At 61.1% G+C, this 26,315-nt stretch overlaps 1 protein-coding gene across 6 annotated transcripts in view; it reads left to right on the top strand.

Moving 5' to 3' along the window:
• The window catches only part of PRR5 (proline rich 5), a 49,322-nt gene extending 33,687 nt beyond the window's left edge, over positions 1-15,635 (top strand). For 4 of the 6 annotated variants that reach the window (XM_077914161.1, XM_077914162.1, XM_077914164.1 and 1 more), the window contains 6 exons: positions 3,358-3,406; positions 4,710-4,767; positions 8,631-8,722; positions 9,073-9,213; positions 13,003-13,138; positions 14,668-15,635. In XM_077914161.1, coding sequence (XP_077770287.1) covers positions 3,358-3,406; positions 4,710-4,767; positions 8,631-8,722; positions 9,073-9,213; positions 13,003-13,138; positions 14,668-15,143 — 952 coding nt within the window. In that variant the 3' untranslated portion in view covers positions 15,144-15,635. Of the gene's footprint in view, positions 1-3,357; positions 3,407-4,709; positions 4,768-5,128; positions 5,280-8,630; positions 8,723-9,072; positions 9,214-13,002; positions 13,139-14,667 lie in introns of all 6 variants that reach the window. The other 2 variants (XM_077914163.1, XM_077914160.1) reach the window with 2 other exon arrangements.
• Positions 15,636-26,315: the final 10,680 nt, after the last annotated feature.

Below are 26,315 nucleotides of genomic sequence, written 5' to 3'. Positions count from 1 at the left end.
GGGGGGTGAATAGTCACAGGACCCTGGTGTCTGGCCATCATCCTCCCTCCCCATGTTTTTTTTTTTTTTTTTTTAAGATTTTATTTATTCATGAGACACACAGAGAGAGGCAGAGACACAGGCAGAGGGAGAAGCAGGCTCCGTGCAGGGAGCCAAAGTGGGACTCGATCCCAGGACTCCAGGATCACGCCCCAGGCCGAAGACAGGCGCCCAACTGCTAAGCAACAGGGGCGTCCCTGTGCCATACTTCATTCCCTCTTGTGGCCAAATAACATTCCACGCTAGGGACACTGCCTTTCGTGGTTCCATTCACCTAGTGGTAGATACCTGGGCCCCTGCTGCCCCCTGGGGCTGTAACACAGGCGTGGCCATGAACGTGCAGGGTGGGGCTGTGTGTGGTCGGGCGGCTTCCTTTCTCTGGGTGACCCAGGGTGGGATGGGTGCCCCACAGCGGCCGCACCCGCGTCTCTTCCCGCCAGCGGCGTCTGAGTGGCCAGTCCTCCGCCTTCTTACTGGCACTTGTTACTTCTGGGCATTTGTATTCTACTTGTGGGTGTGAAGTGCCGGCTTGTGGTTTGGGTTTGCATTTCCCCTATGACTAATGACAGGAACATCTCAGAAGCCCGTTGGCCACCCGTTTTTTGGGGGGAAACGTCCACTTGGCCCATTTGTAAATCGGGTGATATGTCTTCCTATTGTTGAGTTGCGGGAGCTCTTTATATGTTGTGGATCTGGACCCTTACTGGGCTCTCGCCCCCGTGGGGGCTGTCTTCTCACGTCCCAGGTGGTGGTCTCTAAAGCGTGCAGGGTGGATTTGGGTGACATCCAGGCTGCTGATCCAGCCTCTCTCTTGACCCTTTTATTCCTTTGCCCCGGAACAGACACACTTTGCAAAATAGTTTCTCCAGACAGAGACTAAGTCCCTCTGGGTTGCAGAGGACACGTCTTTCTGCCGCGTCTCGGACGGCATTGCCCCCGAAGGACTCCTCGCACACCCCACCCTCAGAATCAGGCTGCAAGTGCCTGGTTGTGCTCAGCTGTGAAAGGCCCGTGGCTCAGGCTGCTCTGCGTTCCGAGCCCGTCCTGACTCTGCCGCTGCTGCCCAGGTGTCTGCCTGGGGTGGCCTCTCCTGCAGCATTCAGGCAGCTCCTGGTCTGCCTGGGGCCCGAGAGGCGTGTGAGCCCCAGGGCAGGACCTTGGCCACCTGCTGTGCCCTGAGGCCCCTCCTGCTGCCCCCTGGGCTTCTGGCTGGGGTGCAGATCGGCTGCCCTGCCCCTGCCCGTGCCCCTCCCCCTGCCGCTGCCACTGCCCCTGCCCCTACCGCTGCCCCTACCCCTGCCCGTGCCGCTGCCCCTGCCCCTGCCGCTGCACCTGCAGACCTGTCTGGACAGGGTGGTATCCGGGTACGTAGGCTGCCTGGAGGCTCCCCTAAGGGTGCGGGTGCAGTGTGACCAGCAGAACCCACAGGGACCTCACCACTTGGCCCTGGGGCCTCAGTTTGCACATCTGTGGAATGAGCTTGGTTTCCCTCATCTGCAGCTGGGAGAGCTGGTGGGCAGAGCACAAATGGGAGTGCTTGGCTGCCCATGCCCCTCGCCCCTGCTCAGGGGCACACGTAGTGGGGAGCTCGGAGCAGCCAGCAGTGGGACAGAGGGTCTGCTTGGCCCTAAAGGAGACATTCATTCATTCATTCATGCTCATACTCACTTCGACTGACTGGGCCAGGGAGAGGGTGAGGAGGGCTTTACTGAGCACCTGCTGTATACACCAAGGATAAGCCATGGTCTCCCTTGACACCCCGCACCCTCCTGCTCTACCTTCTAGGGTGTCCTGGGCCCCGGGGTTCTGGAATGCAGGCAGGGGAGGGGACTTACCCAGCCTTGCCCGGCCTCGCACGGTGCACTGGCAGCATGGGGGGGCTGGCCCTCTGGCCCCTGACACGCGGAGGGGACTCACCCAGGCTCAGTCTTGGGCCTAAAAGAAGATCTTCCCTCCTTGCCCTTTGCTCCAGAAGCCTCTCCCTCTGCTCTTGCCCAGAGCGGCCCCTTGTGTCACGTGGGGACCTTGAGATAGATACTGAGCCTGGACACGGAGTCATGACAGGAGCTCAGGTCACATTTTATCCTTGGAAGCCCTGACTTGGGAGAAGGTGGAGGGACGGTGGCTGGGGGCCGACCACGGGGTCACTGGCTTCACACAGCGCAACATTCCACCCCCTGCTGTCCCGGTGGGGCTCAGCCCGGTGAACGTCGTCCCCGTTAACCTCACCGTTACATGGGGACAGCGTCGGGCAGTGACCTGACATTGGTCCTGTGCTAAGAGAAGCCACCGGGCAGGGGTGCAGGACGGGGCCCCGGGGCTGCCTCCAGACGGCTGCAGGTGCACTGACCCTTGGGGTCCTTAACCGTCCCACCAGGCACACAGGTACCACCCATCTAGCTGTCGAGAGCTCCGGTCCGTGACTGGCCTGGCATGGCTGTGGCCCCTCCCTGTGCCTCCGCACCTTCCAGATCCTGCCCGAAGCCCCCAGCTCCAGGGGTGACTGCTGGTCAGCTGCTGGGGTGCTAGTTACCTCACGCGAACCACCTGCCCTCTGGGCTACACTTATCCCCCCGCCCCTACCCCCCGGGGGACAGCCAGTCCTGGGGGTCCCCACTTTCAGGAAAGTAAAGCATTGCAGCCCCTAAAGGCCTTTGAGGACCAGAGCAGCCACAGAGTGGGTACGGGGGGGAGGTGAGTTTGGTACCCCCCCCCCCCCCCGAGTGTAGGTGTGCACGAGTGCACACAGCTCCAAGGGGGAGGGAGAGGACAGGTAGGCCTAACGTTGACAGCACCCAAGCATTTCAGGCTGTGCTGGGTCTGGGCCAGGACACCCGCCGTTCCCTCAGCCCCCAGAGGTGTGCAGCACAGAGCTGTCAACGTTGAGTACAAAGGACAAGGGTCAGAGCCCAGCTCGGTGTGTCCTGTGTGGCCCTGGATGAGTCACTTGACCTCTCTGAGCCTGCTGAGGGTGGAGCATGGGAGGAGCCGCGTGAAGATGCCCTGGGGAGGACGACCGGAGGATGGAGGGAGGGGAAGGGGCTGTGCAGCGGCTGCAGGGGGAGGGATGGAGCTGAGGAGCTGGAGCCCCTCATCTCCCTGTGTCCCCCGAGAACGTAACGGGTGCCCATGGCCCCCACTCTGCCTTTGGGGAGCCTCCAGCTGCCTCTTGTGTGAAATGGTGGCAGGTGCCTGAGAGCCTGGGGCGAGCCGCACAGAGGCCCGCTGCGTGGGGACAGGTGGGGCGTGTCCCCCCCCCATGCCGTGCAGGCTCCGAGCCCTGCTGTCCCTCACTCCCGTGTCCCCTCCGGCCCACAGGCAGCTGCTGAAGACAGAGCTGGGGTCTTTCTTCACGGAGTACCTGCAGGTGGGTGGTCTGCTCTCCGCGGGGCTGGGGCTGCTTTCCGAGCTGGCCAGAAAGGGCAGGGGTCACCTGTTCCTGGTGGGTACATGGAGCACTGGTTCCCAGGACCACCTCACCACTGTGACTCAGTTTCCCTGTCTAGCCCACGTGGAGCATCGTGAAGGTTAATAACAATCCAGGTGAAGTCTTCGTGCCATGCGTGCCCTGGCTCATGGCAGACATGGGGTTGGTTTTCTTTTCTCTCTCTCTCTCTGTCTCTCTCTTTTTTTTTTTTTTTTTTTTTTAGTAAAGATTTTATTTATTCACGAGAGGTACAGAGAGAGAGGCAGAGACATGGGCAGAGGGAGAAGCAGGCTCCCCGTGGGGACCTCGATGCGGGGACTCAATCCTGGGACTCCAGGATCATGCCCTGGGCTGAAGGCAGGGCCTCAGCCACTGAGCCACCCAGGTGCCCCTGGGGTTGGTTTTCTGACGGGTCGTTCATCCCCTGGCATAGCAGGGTGGGCTCTCGAGCATCCACGTTTGTGTCACAGCATGGCCCCAGTGCCCTGAGCTCACATGGTGATGCTGTTGGCCTGGCATCAGCACTGCGAGGCCCCCAGTCCCCAGGTTGTGCTGTACTTGACACTTGTCACAGCTCCTCTGGTCCAAAGCCCGCAAAGCCCGTGAAATCCTGGAACTGCCTGCCCGGCTCACACCACCTGCCTGGGGTGGGCTCCAAGTGCAAGGCCTCACTTCATGCAGCTGTAGGGTTGGTTCTTCAGCATGACAGGTTTATCACGGGGTGACACTCATGCAGCGCCCATTTCAAGTATACAGTTAGTGGCATTCAGGGTGCTAACCCCACTAATTCCAGAACGTACTGCCCCCAGCAGCAGCCCCACATTTCCAAGCCGCCCCCCCTTCGCCACTCCCCACGGCCCCCAGCGGCTACCATCCACTCCGTGTGTCCAAGCGTTCCCCTTCTGGACGCTTCAAATGAGTGGCCGTGACGCTGGGGTGGCGTGACAGCGGGAACCCGGCACATTGGGCCTCAAGTCCCCGATGTGGTTCCCAGGCCAAGATGTCTGGCCTGCAGCCCGCCTGCATGGAGGGCCTTCCTTCATGGTGGGACGTGAAGGTGGCCACCTGCCCTGCGCAGCGGGCCTCTGGGGGGTTCGCTGTGCTCCCAGGGCGAGCTGGGGGGTGGCGGGCACAGCTGAGTCCCTGCCCCCTGGGCCTCGGCTGCCAGCTAGGGGGCTCCTGGGGGTCTTGCTTGCCCCCAGCAGCCCCGGGGCGGTAACGGCACCCCATGCGTGCTTTCCAGAACCAGCTGCTGACGAAAGGCATGGTGATTCTGCGGGACAAGATCCGCTTCTATGAGGGTGAGTGGTGGCCCCGCAGCTGGGACCGAGTGTGGGCCGTGCTGCTGCTGGGAAGCTTGACCTGTGGCCCCAGGGCTCGGGGTGGGGGGCAGCAGGGCAGCCAGGCCAGAATCTGATCCTAGGAGGGAACCTTATTGGGAAGAGCATCCCCCCTCCCGCACCCCTGCAATAGAGCCCAGGAGGGCTGAGATATCGGGTGGAGGCCCTGGCTCCCCTCACTGCCCCGGGGCCTCTGGCGCCTGAACCCCGTCCCAGCAACATCTCCGGGGACCCAGGAGCCTGTGCTGAGGCCTGTTCCGTGCGAGGCCCCGTGCTGAGCTCAGGCTCCACCAGCGTCTGTTGAGCGTCTTCTCTACACCAGGCACTTGCTCGCTCTGTGCTCCCCCGTCCTGGGTGTTGGCCAGCTGCTGACTCCTTGGATCCCCAACGTCCGGGCCAAGGAGATAGCATCACTGTAGCCACTGCACATACAGGGAAACTGAGGCACCAGCCTGGTTCTACTACTGCTTCAGGTTTTTCCTTGAGTTTACTCGGATCCTAGGGTGAAGGGGTGGTAGCCCACAGCACAGAGGAGGACCCCCTGGCCAGCGGAGGAACTCAGGGCAGCATGTCCCCTGCGCTTCCTATACCCCTCCTTGTATCGGGCAGAGGCTCGGAGACAGGAGCCTGGGAGGGGAGGGAGAGGCCCAGGCTGGCTTCCTGGAGGAGGCGGCAGCTGAGCCAGCAGGGCAGGGTGGTGAGGCTCTGGCACCTGGTGGAGACACCCTCCCACGCCCCTCTCCTTACTTGGCACATTCCAGAAGTGCCTGTGCCACCCACCGGCTCTGGCCCAGGGGAGCCGGGATCTTCAGAGAAGAGAAGCTTTGTGCAGCTCAGGAGAGCCCGCCTGCAGCGGCTGTGTCGGCCAGGCCACCAGCGGGGAGTGCCGGCGCCGTCCAGCCTCCCCAGGCCTCAGGGACGGGCACGGAGCCCCAGTCTGGGAGCCACAGGGCCTGGCCTGCCCTTGCCCTCCCGCCACAGGCCTGAGCCTCAGCGTCCCCATCCCAGCGCTGTGGGGTTGGATGGGCCCCACCCGCGTGCTCACTACGGGTCAGGCCCCAGGTAGCCTCTGGGGGCTCGGAGATGGAGGAGATCCAGCCCTGCCTGGCAGGGACCGACGGCCCGACTAGGGACACAGATGTGGGCCAGACGGTGACAGTTCAGCATGCCAAACGTCAGGCTGAAGGGAGGGCCCGGGGAAGGAAAGGTTAGCTCCGTCTTGGCAGTCAGGGAGGACTACACGGAAATGGTGGCCCTAGAGCCAGGCCTCAAAACGCAGTCTGTTCGGGAGGAAGTTCGGCCCCCCTCAGTCCATGCCGTGGGGACATAGCCAGCACCACACCCCAAGGGGTGGCCTTTGGAGCCTGCCCCGTCCACCTCCTGCCCCGGTGTGGCTCCCAGGGCAGCTCTCGAGACAATTCCTGTGGCCAGCAGTGTCCTCAACGGTGCCTCTGCTGGAGGGCGACAGGGGGCCTTGTGGGCAGCCCCAGGACCTTGCCGCCTACCCCGTTCCAGCCTCCACCCGGGCCTTGGACATGAGCTCCCGGGCCCAGTGATTCCTGGAAATGGGAGACCTGGAGTCTCCCTCCGGGGCTGGATGTGGATCTGTGGTCTTGGAGCGTGGCTCACAGGAGTGGGCTCCGGCTGCCCCCAGGATGGCTCCTCGGTTGTCAGATGCTCCAGGACTCTGGGGAGGAGCTCGGGGGCTCCTGCAGGCTCCAGGCCCTAGGCCCGGGCCTCCCTCGTCCCGCAGGAATCCCAGCCTATTATAGGCCATTTGGCCAAACCGCACAGTGGCCACGGCCCTGACTCCTCCGGGCCGTCCTCCTGGCCGCCTGGCCTCCTCGGAGCCCCCGCTGCAGCCTTTTCTGCTGCCTTGTGGTCATCACGGGGCTGAGACCGGGGCCAAGATCAGCCTGGTGCCCTCCGGCCTCCCCGGCTGATCAAGGGAGACAGATGAGAACCTGGCTTCTGCTGAGCTTCAGCACGGACGCGGCCCAGCTGCGCCCACCAGTGGCCGTGCCTGTGGCCTGCTCTCCGCGAGCCTGCCGCCCTGTGCGCGCAAGGACGGTCATCACGCCCGTCGTCAGAGGATCACACACTGAGGCTCCAGTCGCAGGACTCCCCTGGGGTCCTCCAGCGAGCAGAGAGGGCTCCAGCACTGTGCCGCCTGAAACTGTAACCCCCCACAGCCCTGCCGCCCCTTCGCCGGTGCCCCTAGACCTCAGCCCGCGGGAGACCGCAGCCAGTGGGCGAGGCCGTGCTTCCCGGCCTCTCGGTCAGCGTGCGGCTCTGACGGGGCCTGGCGTCCGTGTTTGACAACATGTGCTTTCCGCAGCGTTTCCACCCCGCGGCCTGGCCCATGCCCAGAGCCACCCCACGGCCGGCCCCGGGAACTGAGCCGCCTTTCTTCTTGCCAGGGGTGGCAGGGACCTGAAGGGACCTTTGTACGGGCAGAGCTCCACAGGCGGCGGCCCCCACCCCTCCCGGGTTCTGCGGAGCTAGGTGCGGGCCCCAGGACTGGCTGCTGCCCCAGAGCCCTGGTGCCAGCGGATGGGCCGCACACCGAGGCCCCGCCACCGTCGGATGGGCTGCCTGGGGCGCCCCCTGGGCCCCGCGGAGCCCCCGCAGCCCCACAGATCTGGGCCTTTGTGGATGGAAGGTGTGGGGCCCAGAGCCCAAAGAAAGTAAGACAGGAGGCGAAGGCCTTTATCTGCCCCCCCCCCCGGTCCCTTGGGAGCCTCGAGACTATCCCCTGCGAGCAGTACTTGGGGAGGCAGCCAGCCTGTGGCACTTCACCCCCCTCACCCAGAGACACCCCTGCACCCCCTTTTATCCAGCCGGTCACTAGCCTGGCTTCCGTGGGGGGGGCGTCCCACCTCGCAGCAGGGGCCTTGGCAATACGAGCCGGGACCTGCTTATCCCAGACCCAGCAGGGCTTCATCCCCGCTGGGAGGGCCCAGGCTTCTGCACTTTGTGTTTCCTGGGGAGCCCAAAGCCAGCCTGTGTCCTCCTCCCTCGGGGGCTGCACAGGCGCCCAGAGCTTGACCAAAGGCCTGCCCTCCACACATCTGCTTGTGCGGCTCCCACCCTGAGGGTGTCCATCCTGGCAAACCCAGCCGCCTCCATCAGTTTGGATGGCACCTCCTCCAGGAAGCTCTCCCTGCCTCATCCTCTTCACTTGTCTGCTTTTGCCCTACCTGGGACATGCTGTTCTTGGACGCCATCTCCCTGGCCCCCCAGATCCCACCTCGGGCAGCCCAGGGTGACAGGGACCAGGGCCCTGGAGGAAAAAGACCTGAATCTCAGAGGCTCTGTCTTTTCATCTGCCCACTGAGGTCACCCCTTCCTTCCACGGGCAGACAACACCATTCAAGGTCCTGCTTCCCCGTCCTGTGACAGGTCCCCGGTGCCCAGCGTCAGTGCTCTGTAAACATCGGTGTGGGCAGATGGACTCCCCGCCTGCTGGGGGGTCACATGGGACTCGGGGGGAGGGGAGGACGAGGCTGAGAAGGGGATGGGAGCCTCCAGCCAGTGCTAGCCAGTGCCGCCTCCACCCTGGGCCCCGTCACGGGGACCCTGTCACAGCTCACCTCATCCCCGTGGCCCTGGGAAGTTGACCCCTGCACTGTCCTGCTTTATTGACGGGGAAACTGAGGCACAGGGAGGCCACACAGTGGACCCCAGGCCACGGGGCTGCCAAGTGCTGGGGGTGGGGGGCCTTCCAAGGCCTGGAGCCTGGCCCACAGCTCCTGTGTCCTCCTGCACACTGGAGAGAGGACGGGGTAGGGGCGGTGAGCAGCGACGGCTGCCTGTGCCCACAGGACAGAAACTGCTAGACTCGCTGGCAGAGACCTGGGATTTTTTCTTCAGTGACGTGCTGCCCACGCTGCAGGCCATCTTCTACCCGGTGCAGGTGAGGGGCCCCCAGCTGCGGGACACCCGGGACCCAGGTCATGGCCCGACCCGGTCACGGGCATGTCCCTGGGCGTCTCAGAACGAGTTTCCCTCCCACAATTGGGAAATAAGGACAGTCCCCTGGTACAGGCCCGTGAAGCCCTGAGCAGTGCGTGGTAGGCCCTGCCCAGCACACAGTAGGGCCTCGGCGTGGGGCAGGAGCCTCCCCTCAGGACCGGGGCTGTCCAGGGAGTGGGACGAGGTGGAAGGGGGGCCCCGAGGGTCAGTGGGGCCCGGATCTGTGGATGCGGGGGGAGGCAGGGGTCTCGTGACGGCAGCAGGGTGGGGGACACGGCACTCTGTCTGCAGGGCAAGGAGCCGTCGGTGCGCCAGCTGGCCCTGCTGCACTTCCGGAACACCATCACCCTGAGCGTGAAGCTGGAGGACGCGCTGGCCCGCACCCACGCCCGCGTGCCCCCCGCCATCGTCCAGATGCTGCTGGTGCTGCAGGTGGGTGGGGGCCCGTGGAGGCGCGTCTCCGGGCACCAGGCCAGGCCCCCCAGAGGCAGAGCCTGAGACTCATTCGGGTCTACGTGGCACATCCGTGGGGATGCTTCTCAGGAAAAACCTGTGAGGGGAGAGGGAAGCAGGTGGAGCCCAGGAGGTGCTGGGGGAAGGTGAGCGTTCAGGACAGGCCTGGCCTCCACCTGGTTCCCTGGGGAGCCCAGGGTGTCCCTCATGGGCAGGGGCTGCCGTGCCTTCACGCCCCGCCCCAGTCTGTCGTCGGGGCTGTTGGCCGCCTCCCCACGGTGGTTCCAGAGGTTTCTGTGCAAGTGGCTCTCACCCGCCAGGGCAGCTTCAAGAAGGCGGCAGCTGCAAGGTGTTGGCGGCCACCCTCCAGCCCCTGGGAGTGAGTGGCCCGCCCGAGACCGCAGAGGGGCTGACGGGCCACCAGCCTGTGCCGCAAACATGGCTTTTTGCGAACGGCCGCATCTCCGGCCCCATCTCCGGCCCCGTGATGGGCACAGTGTCCCGCAGTTTCCGCACTGTGGCGGGACAAGGCTAGGGACCGTCAGCCGCCCCATGGTACAGGCAGGGTGTAGAGTCCTCGTCCATCCAGGGCTGATGAGGCCTGTCCTCGCCTGCGTCTTACGAGGCGAGGACAGGTCAGTGTTCTGTATCCCCCGAGCATGTGGGTGCCCTTCTAAAGTAGGGTCTGCGAGGCTGGTCTGGGGTCTGGGGCAGCCAGTGAAGGTTCCAGAGCAGGGAAGGGCTGAAGAATGTGGAGGTCTAGGGGTCGATGGACTGTACTGGGTGGGAGCTGGTGCCGGGCCTGCCACGGATTTGGAAGGATTTTCGGGGCCCCTGGCTGGGTGGAAATGGGACCTCAAGACTGTGTCTCAGCCTCTTTCCTCACCTGTGCAACAGTGAAACCGCCTGCCTGCAGGGCACGTTCCAGCACTTAGGGGGTTAAACCCGGTGTAAAGCCCCTGGTGGTACTTCTGGGAACTCAGTGGCTGGACCGAGATTTAGAACCAGGAAGGGGGTCCCACCTTGATCCCAAGAACACAGGTAGGTGGGGGCCAGGCTGGGGCAGTGCCACCCCCTGGTGGCCTCTCTGCCTCACACAGCTTCCCAGGCTTGGCCCTGCGGCCTCCAAGACTTGCCCTCCTGCCCCCACCCCCTACCCATGGGTACAGCCCTGGCCGCACGCCTGTGCTATTGCACCACTCCCTGCCCGGCCTGCACGTTGAAGGAGCTTGTCTCATGCCCCCGGTGCCCTTGTCCCCACTGCTTTCCCGTCCCAAATGGATCTAACGTCACAGCTGCTGGTGAGCATGTGCTGGGGACCAATCGTGCTCCCTGTGCTTCTCCAGCAGAGTGACCGTTCTCCTTCCCAGGCCCCGGGGCAGCAACTGTGCATCGGAGTGCCTGCCAGGCATGCAGCCCCTGGTCCCCCATTCTCTTCCTGTGCACCCGGGGGCAGAGACAGACATCCTTTGTAGGTCTCAGGAGTGAAGCAGTGTGAAGCTCACGGAATGGCCCAGCTGAGCGGAAGCATCGTGGTCATCCTTGCCGCTGTTGCTGGGGGTGGAGGAGGCTCCCGGGAACGTGGGGTCCTGCATGGCAACTTAGAACCCCACTGCCCAGATCTCTGGGGTCTGTAGTGATGGCTCCTCTTTCGTTCCTGCTGTTAGGGATTCACATCCTCTGTTTTAGTCAGCCTGGCTGGAGGCTTAGAGACGTTGCTGGTCTTTCCAAGGAGCAGCTTGGGGTTGCGTTGATTATCTCTGAGGCTTTCCTGTCTTCGGCTCGCTGACTTCTACTCTTGTTATATTTGTTCTGCTTTTTTCGAACTTTGTTTGCTCTTCCTTTTTCTAGTCTCCTGAAATAGAAGCTTAGATTATTGGCTTTCGGCTTTCTCTGTCCTAGTATATTCATTTGATGCTACAGCTTCCCTCAGGGCACGGCCTCCAGTGCATTCACTGTGTTTTCATGTTCATTTCACCCAAAACATTTTATTTACTTATTCATGAGAGATACACAGAGAGAGGCAGAGACAAGCAGAGGGGAAGCAGGCTCCATGCAGGGAGCCCGATGTGGGACACTTGATCCTGGGTCTCCAGGATCAGGCCCCGGGCCGAAGGCAGGTGCTCAACCGCTGAGCCATCTGGGCATCCCTCACCAGAAACATTTTAGTTGTTAAGATTTCTTCTTCAACCCATGGGTTATTTCAAAGCAAGTCAGTTGTTTCATCTGCACGTATTTGGGGATCTCCTGGTTGTCTTCCTGTTCTGAGTCCTGGCTTCATGCTCCTGTGGTCTGAGAGCAGGCACTGTAGGATTTTGGTCCTTGTCGATGTGTGAAGGTGTATCTCACGGCCCCGAACGTGGCCAGACCTGGCAGGTGTCCCACGGGAGCTGCGGATGCGTGTTCTGCCATCGTCGGGGGAGAGCAGTCTGCTGGTGATGAGATCCAGTCGATTGGGGGTAGCATTGAGTTCCACGTGTCCTTCCCGAGTTTCTGCCCACTGGTCTGTCTCCGTGCAGGTTGAGGTCCCCCACCATGAGTGGATTCACGGCCCCTCCCGTGGCTCTAGCAGTTTGCCTCACCTGGCCGGACGCTCTGTTATTAGGTGCAGGCACCTTAGGGGTTGTCACGCCATCCCAGAGAGTTGACCTTTGTATCATTATGTCATGACTTTCGTGACTCCTGATGACGCTCCTTGGGCCAGAGTCCACCCTGTCTGAAGTAACTTGGCTGCTCCTGCCCTCCTGAGACTGCCATCCAGCGTGGCACGGCTCTCAACCCTCTGCTTCTATTATTTTTATTTATTTTTTTAGAGAAAGAGAGAACCCTAAGCAGGCTCCCTGCCCTGCACGGAGCCCAGTGAGGGGCTTGATCCCATGACGCTGAGATCGTGACCTGAGCCAAAATCAGAATTCGAACCCTTCACTGACGGACCCCTCCAGGCACCCCTCACCCCTTTACGTTTAGTCTGTGGGTCTCTCGTAGGCGGTGTGGCTGTCTGTAGCTGTCATCTGACGTCCTAAGGGTGTCATGTGCTGTGAGCCAGCAGCAGCCCCCTGGGGAGGGATGTTGTCCCCTCATTCCTTCAGACAGTGACTCCGTGAGCGCTCACTGGAGCCCGACTGTGCCAGCCCTCTGCCGGGGATGCTGGGGCACCAGCTTGCACCCCGTCAGCAACACCCAGGCTGTCCTCCGGGCGGCTGCCTTCCTCAGGCTCTGGCTCTGATGGAACCAGAGGAGGTGGAGCTCCCTTCAGAGCTCAGATGAGGGGGGTCAGGGAGGAGGTGGACAGCTGGCAGGGCCGGGCGGCAGTGTGGAGAGGATGGGGGGCAGCCTCCCTGGGGCAAGGAGCAAGGACCCCCAGGGTGGTGCTGCTGTCGCTCAGTGAGGTCAGCTGGTGCGTCCCCCAGGACTGCCCAGAGCCTCTGGGAGGCCAGTGTGTGGCTTTGGGGTTGGGGTTGGGGTTGGGGGGCTCTCTTCAGAAGGGCAGAGTACAGGTTTCTCAACCTGGTGTGGCCACAGGGTGTCACAATCTTTCAGGCCACTCCAGCTGCCATGTGCAGAGGGCAGCCTCAAGGGTGTCAAAGCAGGGAGGGACAGACACCCCGACTCAAGAGGGCTGGGAAGGGAGGTCACCACAGGCTCGGATGGGGGCCAGAAACCCGGGGGTCTGGCTGTTGGTGGTGACTGTTGAGCTCAGTCTGACTGGGCCGGGCAGGCGAGGAACAGGCTGTCCGGCGACCACCCGCCTCCCTCCCTCTCTTGCAGGGGGTGCACGAGTCCCGGGGCGTGACCAAGGACTACTTGCGGCTGGAGACGCTGATCCAGAAGGTGGTGTCACCCTACCTGGGCACCTACGGCCTCTATTCCAGCGAGGGCCCCTTCACACATTCCTGCATCCTGGGTAGGGCTTGACTGGGCCGTGGGCGGGGAGCTGGGTAACCTCTGGCCCCATCCACCGCTGCCCGGGCCCCCCAGGGAATCCAGCCATCCAGGCCCCCCAGGGAATAGACGGCCAGAACCAGATCCCACTGGGAATGGGCTTTTCTGTCAGGCACAGACCGGTCCCAAGTATTCACCAGCCCTGCTGTGTGCAGGGACCTGGTAGGCCGACGCCACACACGGCGACGTGATGACTCCCCTAAAGCCCGGCAGAGGCTTCTGTGTTCCCAGTGAGGTCCCATCTGAGTTCGGTCCTGAAAGTCAAGAGTTGGCCAGCAGAGGGCACAAGCATGTGCAAAGGCCCAGAGCCCAAGGAACCCAGCTTGTTTGGGGATCGCAGGGGTGGGGCTGCCTGGCCTGAAGGGCAGAAGCCAGCCACGTGGCTCCTTTAACACATGCCCCATTGGTTCATTGGGCTCAGTAAACCGCGTCTGCTGTGCCCCGGCCCCTGTTCTTGGCCCTGGGGGGTCTCCATAGACCAAGCCCCAACCACGTGGGCTCTCACCACCAGGGACCAAGCAGATGAGAGTCCAAGGGGCTCCATACCCGGGTAATGGGGGCGCCAGGGTGGGAAGCCCAGGGAAGCCCCACCCCCCGCCGGAAGTGACCGGTGAGCTGAAGGAAGGGGAGCCAGGCTGGAGAGAGGTGCATGAAAGCGTGGTGGACGGGGGACAGTGCACAGGGGCTCCTTGGGAGTGCCCACTGGCTGCTGGCGGGGAGCACCTGTCTCCTGCCCTGGAAAGGGCCCTGAGCCGCTCACCGTGCTCAGTCCTGCCGCATGATGGCCGCTCCATGGAGCTGGGGGCCCCGAGTGGGAGCCTGAGATCCTGGCCCCCTCCCAGGCCCAGCCACCATCTCCTGCCCTCTGGGGCACCCAGCACACTCCAAATAAAACCCCAGCCCCGGCCTCAAGTGAGAAGATCCTTTGTCATCCTGCCCCCACCCCCCATCCCAGCACTCACCACTACCTGGCCTGTGGGCGCCCACGTGGGTTTGTCATCCTCCCCACATACACATGCCAGACTCCAGGTCTGACGCAGGTGGAGTTGTGTCTGCCTGGGAAAGCACTGGCACTTAGGAAGTGCTGAGATCTTTGATTTTCCACAGGCGCGGAAACTGAGGCACATGCACATTTGAACCAAGCAGTTGACTTGAGCCCCCCCGCCCAGCTCCTGCCCATCCAGGGGAACAAAGAAGTGATATGGGGACAGACCCAATGTCAGAGCTGGGGTGGGGACCCGCGTGCCTCTCCCTCACTCTCTGAGCTGCCCCAACAGGAGTGGTAGATGGGGATTGGGTCAAGGATCCACACCAATTTGGCTTTTCCCCGTGGCTGTCCTTTCGTGCAGAGCTAAGCACACAGGAGGTGCTGGCTGGCCTCTGGGCCCAGGAAGGGCCTGGAACACACGGGTGCCTGGGTTTGCCAAGTGGCTGCTGCCCACCCGGCCCCTGGCCTCCCGGGCCTAACACCTCGTCTGTCTGTCTCTGCAGAGAAGCACTTCCTGCGCCGCTCCCGCTCAGGGGACGTTCTGGCCAAGAACCCCGTGGTGCGCTCCAAGAGCTACAACACCCCGCTGCTGAACCCCGTGGCGGAGCACGAGGCCGAGGGTGCAGCAGCCGGTGGGCCTGGCATCCGCAGGCACTCGGTCTCGGAGATGACGTCCTGCCCCGAGCCCCAGGGTTTCTCCGACTCGCCTGGCCAGGGCCCCGCCGGGGCCTTCAGACCGTCTCCGGTGCCCCAGTCGGGGCCGTGCCCCAGCAGACTGTACCCACCCAGCCAGCCCCCTGAGCCTGGCCCAGGCGCGGCCCACGGCTCCCCGCCCTCCTCCAGTCCAGAGAACCTGGTGGACCAGATCCTGGAATCCGTGGACTCCGATTCGGAAGGGATCTTCATTGACTTTGGCCGGGCCCGTGGCTCTGGCGCATCCGAGTTCGAGGGGGCCGGGGGTCGGCAGAGCATTGTGTGAGGGCCCCGAGTTTTTACTGCCCCCGTGTGTGTGCCTGTGGGGTGCATGTGTGCAAGAGGTTTTTATACTCCTTCCTGTGGGCGCCAGCCACTTTGCCATTTCCTGAGTCTGTTGGAAAAACCACCACCACCCCAGCCCCCAGCCCCGCTCCGTGCTGGGGCCTCTTGGCTGCTCCACCTGTCTCACAGGTCACCAGGTCCACTGGGCAGCCGTGTGTGCATGGAACAGACATTGCCACCGCCCCCAGCCTGCCCCGGCCCGCCAGTGTCCACCCCCGTGGACACCGAACCCTGTGGCTCAGCCGGGCCTCCAGAATGATCCCCAGAGCAATGGGGGTCGGTCACAGACCTGCCTAACCCCCTTCCCGTTTGCCTCAGGCCACAGCGTGACCTGTGTGTGCCTGTCCCAGACCCTCGAGCCACCCGTCCTTGCTCTGCCCGGGGCGGCTGGCCGTGGGCAGGAAGAGGATGGAATAAAACCTGTCTGCCCCGATCCCGAGCTCATGTCTGTGATGCCAGGCCCCAGACCTTCTTCCCCGGGGCTCACCCCCAGATCTCACATCTCGGTCCCAGGGCAGGTTGCTGGGGCCCAGTTCCTCTGCCCCATCCTGATAGTGGGGCTCAGAGGCCCCGAAAAGGAAGAGCTGGAAAGCGGGGTAGCCTCTTAGGAGTGGCTGGGACTGTGGCAGGAAGGGCACACGCATAGGGTCAGGGATGGGCACGGCCACCAGCGAGGGAAGAGCACATGAGGTTTCTTGTAGGCCAGGTGGGGATGTTTCTCATCCGGTTGGAAGGCAACCCCCTGCCCCATTCAAAGGGCTCACCCCTCGAGTTCATCTCTTGGAGGTGGGGAGGGGGCCCCATGGGATGGGGGCTGGAAAGTGCTGTGCACTGGGTGGTCAGGAGGGGAGGCTCACTGATGGCGACACAGGGCCCGCCAGCCATGGGGATCTGCGCGAGGAGCCGTCTGCGTATCTCCTAGGAGACCCAGCCAGGAGCCCCGCTTCAGCTCGGGGTACAGATGTGCCGTGGGGCGGCCGGCCAGGAGGAGCTCTGGCTTGTCATCTGTGGACAAGATGGGAATGTACTGACTTCAGGAGCTCCGCGCCCCGCCCCCCCGCCCCGGCACTTGGAAGGTGCTCCAGGAACAGGTGGGCGGCCCCGAGTAGGGGGCAGCCGGGCAGCTGGGAGGACAAGAGTGAGCAACCCCAGCCTCAGGGGAACTGGGCCGGAAGCCTGTTCCAGGTCGGAGAACTAACGAGAAGGGCCACTCGGCTGGGCCAATGGGGCTGAGATCCCTGAACTGCCTTCCTTGGCTCCCAGCTCCTTCCTGGAACCCAGGATAGGCCTGGAGCCAGCTAATGGATTGGGATGGGGGGTGATGACCATCAGCAGGGTCCCCTCCAGGCAGAAGAGCCAGGCCAAGGCCAGAAATGGCAGGGACCTGTGTGGCTCTGCCCTCACCGGGGGGCTGGGCCCTCTATTCTGTGCCCACCTCCTAGTGTTAAGGGCTCCCTTGCAGAGGTCTGGGCATCCCAGGCCCCTGGGGACTCTGGTGGCACCTGCTAGCACAGGGGCTCACGGCCAGGTGTGGCCTTTGTCTGTGGGGACCCCGGAGCTCTGACAAATACTGCCCTGGGCAGAGGGAGACCCCATACGCCAGCCTGTGGTGCCTCACCTGTGATGGGGAAGGTGAACCCCCGGGAGGGTGGGTGCAGAGCGTGGGTCCTGAAGAAGTGGAGGGGCTGCCCCCAGGACCCCCCCCTTAGAGGAGCAGCTTATCACCTGGGCTGGGAGCAGGTCTAGCAGCCTTGTTCAAAACACATTTAAGGTAAACCGAAACATCTTGTCATAAATGGGTAAATGACATGAAAACTCAGGACCAGGGGTCACATAATTTAAAGGACCAGCTTCTGCTTCCTCCCCCCAATCCACAGAACGTCTCACGTACAGATGTGTGGGCCTTGGCCTTGGATGAAGCACCAGCATCCCTTCCGAGAACCAAACTTTCTTACGATGAAGGCCACATCCCCGGTCAGGTCTCACTTTGGCCGCCAGGGAGCTCAGGCCAGGCCCCAAGCTGGCTGTGGCCAGTGCAAGCCTGCGGCCCAGGAGCCTGCTGTCCTACCCCACCCCACCTGCCACCCCTAGTCCCTCCACCTGTTCCCTCCACGGGACTCGTCACTGTAATTTCAGGGGCAGACACGGGACGTGGGGCTGGAACCTTCTACGGTGCAGGCATTCTAGATGTGGAGAAGCCCGTACCTCTGCAGCCCCAAGCCGTGGAAGAGACCTGGGCCCGGGAAGGGGCCCCGGGGCTTCGAGCTCCTGGGAGACCCGCTCAGAGGGGTCTGTGATTAGTCCGACCCCCACGAGGAGGCCGCCTGTCCTGTCCCCGCCGAGCCCCAGCCACAGGTCAGCGAGCCTGTGGAACGTTCACTATTCGTGGTTGGTCCGCCCACAGCATCACCAGGGAACCTTCCCCATGGGCTGGGCTGTGAGAACCCACCTTATGTTTCTGTCTTCGTTGTAGGTTCTCGGGACACTCTCTGGCCCCTGCGTGGGGCTTGGGGATCTCGGGCCCAGCCTGCACCTGCCGATGCGGACTCTGCGTCTCAGCCAGCCCCCAGGGGACCCGCGTGCCGTGACCCGCACCAGACACCGGCAGCCCTCCGTCCCGAGGCGGGTGCTCCAAGGGTTTGAAGTGAGAAGTCCCGCTAAGCATCAAAGTCAGTAGCGCTTCGGGCAGAAACTCGCCCAAAAGCAGGTGATGGAGCCGGAGGGTGGTGGGAACGGGGCGCCCGCTCTATCCCGCAGCCTCAGCCGATGAAGAGGATGGTGGCGGGGGTGCAGGGGGACAGAGGGCCACACAGCGGGAAATCTGGGAGAAACCGACAAAGCTGTCTTAAACGATTCAACCCGGGAACCCCATGTCCGCGCTGCAGAGGGGGTCCCGCTCTCCGTCTCGGGGTGCTGCCTCGGTCTGTGTGACTCCTTGGGGCACCTGCGAAGCCCATCTAGCACGTCCTTAGAATGGCGCTTTTACAAGAAAACACAGATGACGAGGGGAGGTGCACGCTACTGACGCCCCACATCCCCGCCGTTTGCAGAACGTGTCAGTGGCGGCGCCCCGGTCGGAGCCACAGCCAGATCTCACGCGGGCCCATACCCCCCTGCCCACTTGTCAGGACCTGAAGTGACATTTCAGGTCGCAGCACCCCCTGGGTGTGACGTGAGCCTGTGTGATCGCTGCTGGGGACAGACGCTGGGCGCTGCTCCTGGGCCCGGGCTCCGCCGACCGTGCGCTTCTCAGGAGGGACGCAAATGACGCTGCTGTCCTTCCATCCGGTGCATCAGCTCAGGGAGCTGAGGACTGGCGCTCCAGCCCCTGTGGCTCACCTCTGAGGGTGGGGGGCGGGGGGGGGGACTCAGGGCACCCTCCCCTGGGAGCCCCCCACCGTGTGGCCCTGTTCAGGGCGCTCCCTGGCTTCCTCCATGGGGGCCGCCGGCCTCCCCTTCCTGCCAGAGTCGCCGGGACCCAGCGCTTGGGAGTGACAGGTGCCCCACCTGTCACCCTTGATGCCGCCTCACCCTCCTGCCTGTATCGCTGCCCCCGCCCGGCTGGGCTGCCTCCCTCCCCAGCTGCACCCCCAGGGCAGCCAGGGAGGCTGCTCCACAGCACGGGGGCTGCCCCCCGTTGCCCTCCCGGAGCCCCCCGCAGCTGCCTGCTGCCCTGGGCCTGGTGCGGAAGGCCCTCCACGGGGGCGCCTCTCTAGGCCGCCTCTGGCTGGGGCTCCCCACATCGACTCCCTCCTCCATGCATGTGCAGCACATGCACACCCCTGCGTGCACACCCCTGCGTGCATATGCACATGTGTGCACACACACTCCCCTCCCTGAGGCCCTTTGCTGCTTCCCACCGCTGCCTGCACCCCTCATTCTCTGCTTTCCCTGAGCCGGACCCCTCTGCCTGGCATACTTCAAGATTCCCCGAGTGCAAGATGCTCCCTGGTTTCCCTGAGGGGAAACCTGGCCAAGCCTCCCCTGGCACCCCCACCCTCACCCCCCTTCCTAAGGCCTGTGACATTCCCACGACACCGTGGGCCCCGGGAAGGCAGGCCTGGACTAACCCGGCTGAAGACACTGGGAGCTCCATGGCCCCGACTGCCTCCCTCACCTGCACCCGTGGAATCCAGGAGGGGTGAGGCTAAAATGAGGAGGGTCCCCTCCTGGAAGAAGACACAGGACCAGGATGGGAAGAGTGGGCAGCTGGGGCCCAGGCCCCAAAGCAAGGCCCCCTCCTTCATCACATTCTCCATGAACAAGCCCAGTGCACCAGAGCATCCGGGAACTGAGGGGCTTTCACGGACCTCCCACGGGGAGGGGAGGTGGGGTCGGGGGGAAGGGGGGCTGCAGGAGAGAGTTTCCACCTCCCACCCCCCTGCACACACCTCTGCATTCCCTGCTGGAACTCAGGTTCCCCTGGAGGTCATGCTCATCTATGCAGACACTAATGCACGCATGCATACGTGTGTCTCTGTCTCTGTCTCTCTTTGTCTCTGTCTCTACCTCTCTACCTCTGTCTCTCTGTCTCTGTAACGCCAATGGCACTAAACCATCCTGGCCCTGCCCCCTCGGCATCTTCCTTGTTTTCTGGCAGAAAAGGTCAGCTCGGTCCCTTGGTCCCAGGCTTCCAAACCCAGCCTGTCGCCCTTCCTAACAAGCAAAGGCCCTTTTGGCCGCCAGGACCCACCCACTTTGGGAGGCAGGAGAACGGGAGGTCGAGAAAGCCACCTCCAGGGACCGGGAGAATTTTACAGCAGCAGCTGTCCTGGCCCCCAGGAACTTGACGCTCTTGCTCTGGGCCAGCGCCCGCGTCGTCCTCCCATCCCCACCCCTGTCCCTGTCCCTGGGGCTGCCTGCTACCACGCATCCCATTTCACAGGCGACAGGACAGAGGCTCCAAGAGGTGTGAGGCCGGCTATGGTCCCTCGGCTGAGAGGGCGGCCGTGCCAGGGCCCTGTCACACCTCGGTCCCACTGCAGAGCTCTGGTGGCTGCTGGCCAGAGCATTAGGGGACGGGGACGGGGGACCCATGGCTGGGACCTGCGCCTCCCGGGGCCATATGCCTGCTGGATGAGCTGAATGGTGGAGGAGCCTCTGGGGAGCAGGAAGGCCAGGCCAGAGGGAGCCTTGGTCCTTTTCTTGGAAAAGGTAAAGAAAATCCTGTCCTGGGCGCGGGTGTGGGAGGGCCACCTGTCCCCGGGGCTCACTCAGCATCCAGAGCTGCTCTGGTCTGCCTGCCTCGCCCCTGGAGAGGCCCCCAGCCCAGGCAGCCGGCCCCTCCCCTCCTCCTCCCTAGCACTGCCCAGAGGTGGGCCTGCCATCCTGGGGCTCCATCTGGGCAGGCCGGGCAGGGCCTCCGAGGAGCGGGACACACCCCTTGCGGCCCCAAGTCCAAGCCCACTTGGGGTGTCTACTCCTCAATCTGTTCAAGCCTTGGGGAGGGGTATGCTCAGCCCCCCAACTGTCCCGTTCAATCGCTCCCACTGCCACTGCTCCTGGCTTTCAAATGGGCACCTTCTCACTGGACCCTCAAGTGGTGGATGGAGAGGTCCTCCCATGTCTCTCCTTCAGGACACTAATCCTATGGCTCCTTCAGGACACTAATCCTATGGGGTCAGGGCCCCCTGATCTCTGACCTCATTTAAACCTTAATTACTTCTTGGGGCACCTGGGTGGCTCAGCAGTTGGGCATCTACTTTCAGCTCAGGGCGTGATCCCGGGGTCCTGGGATCAAGTCCCCATCGGGCTCCCTGCATGGAGCCTGCTTCTCCCTCTGCCTGTGTCTCTGCCTCTCTCTGTGTGTCTCATGAATAAATAAATAAAAATTTAAAAAATAAAGCTTAGTTACTTCCTTGGAGACCCCGTCTCCAAATATAGTCATTCAGGTGGTCAGGGCTTCAACATACACATTTTCAGGGGACACCGTCCCTGAAATAGTACCGTCCACCCTGATGGATGATGGGCCCATTTCTCAGGTAGCAAGATCCCCAGGTCCACCCTGGAAGTCAGAGGAAGGTCACCTGGGGCCAGGAGCCCAGTGTGGTCACAGGTCACGGGAGCCCCACCCACCCTGTAGCATTTAAGAAAACTGGGGGTGGGTCACTATAACCTTCCTAGTGCCCTTGCCTGCCTGCCTGCACCCCTTCTGAGAGTTAACCTTTGCTTTGGGGTGTGTGTGTGTGTGTGTGTGTGCACCCCACAACTGCCACCCACTAGCCTGAGACCCCAGTGAGCACAGCCTTGGACCACGGGGTGTCCTCTGCAATACCCGCTTTGCTCTCTGTAGCGTCAGTCTGGCTTTTAGGAAGGTCCCGCAGGGGGCTGGGTGGCCAGAGGCCCAGGAATCACAGGGGCGAGGAGACCTGTGCTCTGGAGGGACAGATCGGAGTGGGGAGTCCCTCCTGGCTGGAGCTGCCTGGAGCCCAGGATGACCCCGGAGAAGGAAGGGAAGACCCCAGGCTGAGACAGAAAGCCTGGAAGTCGGTGTGTGCTCCTAAAGATTTGACTCACGTGTGATTTCCCATTTGACCATCAAAGTACTACTTGGCCTGTGAATTAAAAGAAAGACTGCTGGGTGTACACCCAGGTCGGCCGAAGGAGGGGACTTGAAATGATATTTGCATGTTCGTAGCAGCACGATTCACAGTAGCCCAAAGGTGCAAGCGACCCAGTGTCCATGGACGGACCAGCAGATAAACAGAATGTGCTCCATCCACGCAAAGGAATATTGTTGTCTTTTTTTTTAAGATTTTATTTATTTATTCCTGAGAGACACAGAGAAAGAGGCAGAGACACAGGCAGAGGGAGAAGCAGGCTCCCTGCGGAGAGCCCGATGCGAGACTCGGGACTCGATCCTGGGGCCCAGGGATCACGCCCTGAGCCGAAGGCAGACGCTCAACCGCTGAGCCCCCCCAGGCGTCCCCGAATATTGTTCATTCTTAAAAAAAAAGGCGATCCTGACACGTGCCACGACACGGAGGGGCCTTGGGGACATCATGCTCAGTGAAACAAGCCAGTCACAAAAGGACAAGGACTGTCGGATTCCATTTTATAGGAAGCCCCTCGAGTCATCAGACTCACAGAGGAAGAAAATAGAAAGGTGGTTGCCGGGGGCTCGGGGAGTGGGACGGACGTGCCTAGTGGGGACAGGGTTTCAGTTTTGGACAATGAAGGAATCCACAGCGTGAGTGTACTTCACAGGACGGCGCGGGATACTTAGAAGGGGTCAGGACGGAGGGAGGGAGAGAGCAGGGAAGGAAGACCTCCTTCCCTCCCTGTGGCACTTTCCTTGGGGAGTGTGGGCGCTCCATGCTGGCCCCTCTGTGGAGGCCTGAGTGGGGGGAGCATTATTCCAGCGAGGGACTGTGGTCTCCGAACTCTGGGAGTGTCCAGCAGTGACCTTGGGGACTCCGTGCAGCTTCAGCCAGGGATGCAGTGGGCACAGACTCAAGCCCCTAATATCACGATGTTCTTCTGCTCTCTGCCTCCTGGGCACCTGGAAGGCCCCCACTTCCTTGTCTCCTTGTGGCAGCTGGGGCCACGTGACCAGCTCTGGCCGGCGCGTTCTCTGCAGAAGGGATGCGGGGCCCTTGGGAGCTGCCAGGTGGAGATTCTCCGGAGCTCGCCTTCCCTTTGTGTGGTGAGTGGCACTGTTCTAGACGGGACGGCTCTGCTAGGTGAGGTCTTGGGGGCTGCAGACATGTGGTGTGAATGAGAGGTAGACCTAAATCTGTGTGAGCCCCTGAGATGGGGGGGGGCTGTTTGTTACAGTGGCATACCCAGGCTTGACCTGACTGATACACTCTTCTTTCCCAAATGCTCTTTCCCTCGGACGCCTGGGGGCTCAGGGCATGATTCCGTGATCCTGGGATCGAGTCCTGCATCGGGCTCCCTTCATGGAGCCTGCTTCTCCCTCTGCCTGTGTCTCTGCCTCTCTCTCTCATAATAAATAAATACAATATTTTAAAAAATACTCTTTCCAAAGTGGTTTGTGAGCGGGGGGAGAAGGCCAAAGGGGATACGCGGTTTTATATGTTTATATGCACACGTACCCATGTGGGCAGAGCCGGGACCCTGGGCTCTGATCCTGAATTGGTCGCTGCTGCGTGACATTAGGCAGGTACTCCATCCTCAGTTTCTGGCTTCTGTAGCACGGATTTTTCCAGACACAAAATTCTGTGGCTGGTGATATTTCTTTGCTTGTGCACACACTATGGACACATGCAGAGCCCGGCTATAGGATTGTAAGCTCCCAGACACCAGCGTCCCTGATTAAGTAGCTCTGCGCAGACAATGCATGGGGTAGACAAGCGCTTAATGGGTTTTGACCTGAAAGTGATAATGGCTTAATAATAAACGGACGGTCTTACCCCAAGAACGCTCTTCCCCATTGACTGATGTGTTTGCTTAGAGCTCAGAACCGCTTTAACAGGCTGTAAAAAGCTATAAAAATGTAAAGTATCATCCACATCATCACAAGAAGAATTTCTCATGCTGACATTTCTCTTTTCACTATGGGGATTTATGTCAGCCTGTGTTTGGCGGGGGGAGATGGGAGGACGCGGGATCTGGCAGGGTTCGTGTTTGCCAGCCCCCGAAGTAGATTCTGTCTCAATATAGGGCAGGAGGTCGCTAAAGGATGTTGGGAGATCCCAGCCGTCGGGAGTGGGAGAGCCAACACCGAGGCACCACTCCTTCCAGGAGCAGGGACCCCAACCCACTCCAAGGGACACACCTGATGGGAAAACAGCCACTCCTGCAGGCCCTGCCAGGGACACCCCCACTGTGTGGAGATGCCCCCACTGCACGGTGATGATCCCACTGCACGGAGATGCCCCCGCTGCACAGGGATGCTCCAGTTACACAGAGATGCTCCCACTGCATAGAGATGTTCCCATTGCACAGGGATGCTCCTACTGCATAGGGATATTCCCACTGCACAGGGATGCTCCCACTGCACAAAGATCTTCCCATTGCACAGAGATGCTTCCACTGGACAGGGATGTTCCCACTGCACAGGGATGCTCCAGTTGCACAGAGATGGTCTCACTGCACAGATGCCCCCATTGCACAGAGATGCTCCCACTGCAGAGACACTACGATTGCACAAGATGCCCCCACTGCACAGAGATGCTCCAGTTGCACAGAGATGCTCCAGCTGCCACCAGAACTGACACCAATCATGTCCCAGGTACTTGTAGCCACCGCAGCCTCCACCCCTCCACTCACATGCCCAGCCACCCTTTCCACTGTAATATATTCCAGGACTGCTTCCTCCCTAAGAGCATACATCATGATGGTGGAGCCTAAGTCCCTGTTTGGGCCCTGGTTGCGAAGGAAAACGGGTAAACCCATTGTCTGGCCACCTTGGGCAGAGAGACTAGGAGTGGGAATCCCAGTGTAGCAGGGGCATGTGAAAGGGGCAGGGTGCCAGATGGCACAACCGGTGTCCCACCCTCATGTCAGATAGGGCATCAAGAGTGTGGCCTGCTCAGTTGCAAATCCACAGGATTTCAATAATTAGGTCCAAATGATCCCAGAAAGCATCGTGCAGGGTGCACATGGGTTGTACTCAGTTTGCAGTGAGTGCTAACAACCAGATGTATTTGCTCTGAAACAGGGGCGGGAGCAGGCTTGGAGGGCGGGTGGGAAACCCGCCCTGAACTGGGAGCTGGCCCGGGCTGCACCGCTGCAGGGAGGCCCTCGCCTGGCCCCGGGTCTCAGGGGCCTGGCCCGCAAGGGAGAGAGTGGGGCGCGATCTAGATCCCTTTAGGCTCCATCCAGCCGCCGCGCCCACACTCAGCAGGGAAATTCTGGTTTCGAGGTTTTAATAAGGTTCAAAGCAGAGCAAGTCTTGGCTCAAGCAGCTGGCAGGGAGAGTTAATTTGAGAGAAAACAAATGTGCAGCCTAAGACCTTGGACCAAAGGATCTTTATTTCCTCCTTTCTTCAAGCTCTCCAGCCCCCAGTGCTTATTAACGTGGAATTTGCTGCTTGGGGAAGAGCCAACTCTCCGACTTCATAAACATTTGTAAGAGCAAATTTAATAAAGCCGGGAATAATGCCATTCAGATGTAATTCCTTCGTTTCGCATTATTATTCTTTGTCTTCTCTTGCAAGGCATTTGAAATGCACGGAGTTATTGTTATAGCAACAAAAGGAAATGAGTAACTGGTGGCTTGCTGATTAGACGCACTTGGGGAAAAATGGAGAAAGGAACCTAACCGGGACCCGCCTGGGTTTTACTGTTCCTTTCTCTTTCTCCTTCCTTTTACCATGAATGGCGAACACACCTGCATTGTTTCCCCTGTAATCATTCTGCATTACTGCCTTATCGTACGCATGTTATGACCACTAAGCTATAGCTGTGGAATTTGTATGAAAGTCTCACAAACACAAGTGCGGGGAGGGTGGCATTTTCCCCCCCTCCGTGTCTTAATACCGTGCAATTATGGGGCCAGCCACACGGCGACTGGGGGATTTTCTCTTCTGTCCAAAGTTGCTTTTTAAAACAGAAAACCTGCAAATTGTCCCTCTTTTGTGGGAGACTGATCTTGCATTGATAATAAAAAAAAGATGTTTGGGGATGCCTGGGACGCCTGGGTGGCTCAGTGGTTTAGTGCCTGCCTTCGGCCCAGGGTGTGATCCTGGGGTCCTGGGATCAAGTCCCACATCAGGCTCCCTGCGTGGGGCCTGCTTCTCCCTCTGCCTCTGTCTCTGCCTCTCTCTGTGTCTCTCTCATGAATAAATAAATAGAATCTTAAAAAAAAAAAAAAAGATGTTTGTATTCCAAAAAGGACAAGAGACACAAAGCACTAGATTAACCCGATGGAGTGTGGATCGAGTGTGTGAGTCACTGGCATGAATCAAATCCTTGATGTCATTGTCATGTTTTGAGAGAGAAGGATTTGGTGTACAAATAGGCCCATTCCCGCTCTGTCCAGAGGCACACACATGTATGGGTGTGAGAAGTTAGCACCACAGTCCCCTCTTCGCTACCTAGAGTCTTTTGGGAGCAAGCAGTGTACGCAAGAATAAGATGCAGGTGCAAGGTGCTAGTTGAACAGGCTGGCCGGTGAGTATGGTTACAAATTCTTTGCACACAAAAA

Source organism: Canis aureus, chromosome 11 (assembly GCF_053574225.1).
Source record: "Canis aureus isolate CA01 chromosome 11, VMU_Caureus_v.1.0, whole genome shotgun sequence".
NCBI classification, from domain to species: Eukaryota; Metazoa; Chordata; class Mammalia; order Carnivora; family Canidae; genus Canis; species Canis aureus.
This window is presented reverse-complemented; position numbering and strand designations above follow the sequence as displayed.